The sequence below is a fragment of the Hippichthys cyanospilos genome, chromosome 15 (assembly GCF_059441005.1).
Source record: "Hippichthys cyanospilos isolate Australia breed blue-spotted pipefish chromosome 15, RoL_Hcya_1.0, whole genome shotgun sequence".
NCBI classification, from domain to species: Eukaryota; Metazoa; Chordata; class Actinopteri; order Syngnathiformes; family Syngnathidae; genus Hippichthys; species Hippichthys cyanospilos.
In genome coordinates this window covers 2,434,419-2,439,359 of record NC_142383.1, presented here as the reverse complement: position 1 = coordinate 2,439,359, position 4,941 = coordinate 2,434,419, and the positions used below count along the sequence as shown (strand labels likewise).

General features: G+C 38.0%; 1 protein-coding gene across 1 annotated transcript; it reads left to right on the top strand.

Moving 5' to 3' along the window:
- Positions 1-388: 388 nt before the first annotated feature.
- Positions 389-3,033, top strand: dpm2 (dolichyl-phosphate mannosyltransferase subunit 2, regulatory). The gene is made up of 4 exons (XM_088435265.1): positions 389-471; positions 1,260-1,349; positions 2,469-2,571; positions 2,700-3,033. Exons 1-4 carry the CDS (start codon positions 469-471, stop codon positions 2,753-2,755), a joined length of 252 nt encoding a protein of 83 aa, XP_088291391.1. The 5' UTR covers positions 389-468; the 3' UTR covers positions 2,756-3,033.
- The last annotated feature ends 1,908 nt before the right edge of the window (positions 3,034-4,941 follow it).

The window sequence follows — 4,941 nt, the reverse complement described above, 5'->3', positions numbered from 1 at the left end:
CTCATTAACCCTGTTTTGACCTGTAAACATTTGATACCCATGGCAATCTTTACTTCACAATGTGGTTCTCTAACAAAGAAAAGGTAAAATACTGTTGATCAGTAAATGTTATAGAATTTTGTTATAGAATGTTATAGAATTTTCACCCTAAAAGTTATACAGTATGTACTGTAACTTAGGTGAATCCAGAATGCAAAAACAATCTAAAATAAAATATGATTTGAAGGTAGACATTTGTGTTTGTGTTTATAGCAAATGAGATACATCTGATATTCTATCATAAGTTTCCTAATGTTTTCTCAACGTTCCATTACTGTACAGTTCAGTATAGTGGTGCACAAAACTTTCAAATTGACATTGTGTCCAGAGGAGGGCAGCAAATATCAGCAACCTTGTTGAATCAGTTGCATCTTTACGAAGAAGAAGAAAACAACCAGGAAGTGTCGACAAATAATACCTGTTCGGAAAATGGTAAGAGACATAAAACAATTTATACATTTAACGTGGGGGAGTTCAGATGACTATGCAACGTGTAAAGTGTAATGTTAAACTCAGTGTCTCACGATCATAACATTAGCTTCTTACGTCTCAGTGGAATGTTGGAGACTGTCATCTTTAGTTTGGTTATGTAGTATAGAAGTCGTTTTTGTGACGTAGAACTGCACTATGTATTGAGTGTTATGGAAAGATTAGCAATGATAAGAAGTCAAAAGTATTGGTAACGTCTGAACATGATGCTGTAATGCTTGGCAGTGTATTGTTGCATACAATATTATATTGCCTAAATACATTCTAAAAATGTTTGACACTACAACACATACGTTATTAACTGCCAAAGGTTCAACACGTTTAAATCGGTAGTCGAATAATTCATTAATTATCTTGAATTAATATTGCCTATAAGTATCCTTCTCTGTTGTCATCATCCAAATAAATTGCATTTCTGCCATATTAATAAAAATTGATTATTACGCTAAGATGCATGCTTGTGCATTTCTGCCATATTAATAAGAATTGATTATTCCGCTAAGATGCATGATTGAGTTACAAAAAAATAATCGTGAGCAAATAACGTGTAGTTGTTAATAGTTATTAAACTGCTGGTTGTCACAGATATTTTTTCGAGTCTTCTGAAACACACTGTACGTTTTCATACATCTTAATTATTAATATACTCTATACATATTTTGGGGATGAATACTACTACTGTTGAACACAAATACGCTGTCATCCTGCTTATTGTGCGTCTTTGTTTCCAGGCTACCGGAGTGGATCAAGCAGCAGGCATGAGTCTTATTATCTTCAGCCTCTTGCTGTTTACCTACTATTCTATCTGGGTCATTGTTTTGGTAGGTTTGAATGCTAAATTTGTACTTTGGTGCAAGACGAAAATGTAATCTGTTTAAAGGCAACTTTAAAAGTACAGTGTTCCCTTGTTTTTTTTTTTTTGTTTTGTTTTGTTTTGTTTTTTTTTTTGCGGCTAATGTGGACCGAAAACCTCGTTAGCCGCAAAAAAGCTGCGAAAGTCAAACCTGTGAAATAGGACCCCTCCCACAACCCCATCAGGAATTTTCATGCACGTGTATGAGTACCAAAAAATTTTAAATGTGAAAATAATTTATGCTTTATATCTTTGAGGCAAAGATTACTGCAGTACACCTATTTACTTAAATATTTAATGATTAAACCTTTCAAAATACCTGCACTGTTATCGGAGTTGTAATCCACCCCTGCCCTTACTGGTCAATCACGTGTTTTGTAGGAGTGTCCGTAAACTAATTGACTGATTTTCTGGACAGTCCCACTTAGGACTGTCAGCTGTTGACAGTATGCATTACAGCAGTTTCCACCTCACACGCGAGTGAGAATGTGCGGCGACCAATGAGGGCAGGAGTGGATTACAATTCCTGGGCAGGAATGGATTACAACTCCTGCCCTCATTTGTCAATGTCGCACTGGGAGCCAATCACATGTCTTGTGAGAGCACACGTGAGCTGATTGACTGATTGCCGGTCGTGTCCAAGCTGTTGACTACAGTAGCTCCCTCCCGTAGCTATTTCCAAGTGATCTCATGCATGATTGAGAATGCGCGGCGCAAGGTGAGGACGAAAGAAAGCATTGGAAAAATGTTACAAGTTCTGCTGTAATAATAAATTGGAATTTTGAGTCTAAACTCTGCTTCTGTTATCATATTTGGTCACCTACGGGCTCCACTCTAGGTTGATCTGAGGAGTGCACAAGGCATGTGCAATTACAGTCAACTCGTCTTTTTGGCGATCAGGAAACATTCAAAGCAAGTCTCCGCCATTTCCAAGGGAACACTGTATTGCAATTATGATCATCAAAGTTGTTAAGACACAGTTTGTTATCAAAATTAACAAAATTGTGAAGTTGTTGTTATGGTAACGCTTAACAGTCTGTTTTGTTTTTTTTTTAACCGAAATGTCCAATATGTTGTTGATTCCCAGCCTTTCATGGACAGTGATCATGTGTTACACAAGTATTTTCTTCCGCGGGAATATTCTGTCATTCTGCCTGGTATTGCAGCCGTAGTACTGCTCCTTTGTATAGGTAAGACTAACTCACAATTTCCAAACTCATGCATGGATATCACCACATGTCTCATTTACTTTCTCATGAGATTAAATCATTTCAATGTATTTTTAATTTAAAAATGAATGCCATTTTCATTTCCACAGGAGCCTTTACTGCAGTAGTCCTTTGGAAGAATCAGAAACCCAAAAAAGTTAACTAATTTCAAAATGGGACCTCTGATGGTTAAATACAAGGTGGAGCTGTTAATCTATTGAATCACTTCCTCCATTCTCAGCCATTAGCTCCTGAACAGGTCACTCATCAAAAGGTTTTTTAATAACTATACAAATTTTCAACTGGACTTCAAACCCCATTTGTGTCCAATGGACTGCTGTTTTGAAGAACAAGGATATGTCAAAACAATTTGGGTCTGTATTTTGTTGGTTATAGAGTTTTATTTTGTTTACCTTTTTGGCTGAATTAAATAACATATGGTGACTTCTGTCTGAATGGTTGCTTTTGTTGAGATGACGGGATATGACTAGTGTTGAAACACAAAGTACATTGTCAATTTGTGTTTGAATAAGCATACAGATTTTCCTTTTGTTAATATTGTACAAGGCTAGAACATACTATTCTGGTACATATAAACCTGAGCTCAAACTGGAACCAATAATCAACTGCGAGGCAGTCATGTCAACCTCTTCATCGCATTGCTCAGGTTGGGCTATACGTAATCCCCATAATATATCAGTAACATGCAAAAACAAAATCTATCTATTCTGAAATGACATTCCTGTATTCCATGTAGGGCTGCAAGGTGAAACTGGTTTCTACATACAGTTGAAAGGATCTGGGTTCTAAAGTGAAATCATTTAGTGGTTCCATGTGTGGGTAGATGACAAATTTACTTCCCAAAATAGAGTAGCTCTGTGCTTCATGAATTTTCTTCATGTCTTTTTCAAGTATGAAATATATTTTACATACAGAGCATTTTTGGATAGAAAAAGAAAATAAGGTGCTTTATGTTCAGCTTCTTTTGTACGGTATACCTGCTGTACAATGAAAATAAAGGCATTCTACTCTTTGGTCCAGGTAATATGCTCTTATTTTTAAAACAAACCACCAACAGAAAACCTGTTAGAATTGTGCGCACATCCTGAAGGGCCACAGTTTGCATGCTCACTGTCAGGGCACAGAGTAGTTAGATCCCAAGCCACTACACACACACAACCACTCACATTGAGTGGGATCGCACTCGCAAGCCAAAAATCCCCTGAAAATGACAAGAAACCAATGGGGAAACATTGGTGCCATGTTCCTCAGAGATAGCTTGACTGGAAGGAGGCATCAACAGGGCCACTCAACACCTGCCAAAGTTCCTGATCCCATACTAGCCACACATAATAGGATCCCCAGGTAACACCCGACCCAGCACTGCCTACATCCCCAAAGGTTGCCACCACAGCAAATGCCCAAGACCTAGTGGATTTCTCTTGGTAGGGGACAGGAGAAGCCCCAGAGCACAGTCTCCATGACACCAATCATTATAAGAGCAAAGCAGCACAGTGGTGTCACATCCGGGCATTGGGAGTGGAGGGTAGTGGACTCAAATGCAGGAAGCCGGAAACAAGGTGAACTCCAAAAAAACAGTTAATAAGTTAAAAACAGCTTAATAAGAAAAGCGACCAAAAACCAATATAGTAAACAGGGTACAAAGTAACAACCAGAAAATCAGAAAAGGCCTATTACAAAAATAAACTAAGATCAACAGACTCGGGAGAAAACAAGAACAAAACTAACAGATTACCGAAACTTTGAATGTCTGGGAGACAGCATGACAAAATGACAATAAACCGACAAGAACATAAATTAAACTGTAGACTAAATACCCGCGCATCTGACGAGACAACGCAAGACACCTGGACAGGAAACAATTGGCAGGGGTAGCTAATTGGTCAACACACACAGGGGCAGGTTCACAAGGACAGGTGGACATAATGACACTAAAGAGAAACTGCCAAATGCAAACAAGACATGACAAGACGGAGGATGTATATATATATATATATATATATATATATATATATATATATATATATATATATATATATATATATATATATATATATATATATATATATATATATACATACACACACACACACATACACACATCCATATTCTATAGCCGCTTAGGGTCGACTTGGGCAGTAGTCGGGGAACACCCTGAACTGGTTGCCAGCCAATCGCAGGGCTAATAGAGATGAACAACCACTCACGCACCCAATCCCACCCAAGGACGATTTAGTATGTCCCATTCACATGCCATGCATGTTTTTGGAGCATGGAAGGAAGCTGGTGGTCTCGGGTCTCGGGGAGAATATGGAAACTCCACACAGGAAG

Bases quoted from the DNA above. Each gene is read 5' to 3' on its own strand.
- dpm2 (XM_088435265.1), top strand. The intron at 1,350-2,468 runs GTAGGTTTGAAT...GTTGATTCCCAG, and splicing joins CTATCTGGGTCATTGTTTTG to CCTTTCATGGACAGTGATCA. The intron at 2,572-2,699 runs GTAAGACTAACT...TCATTTCCACAG, and splicing joins AGTACTGCTCCTTTGTATAG to GAGCCTTTACTGCAGTAGTC.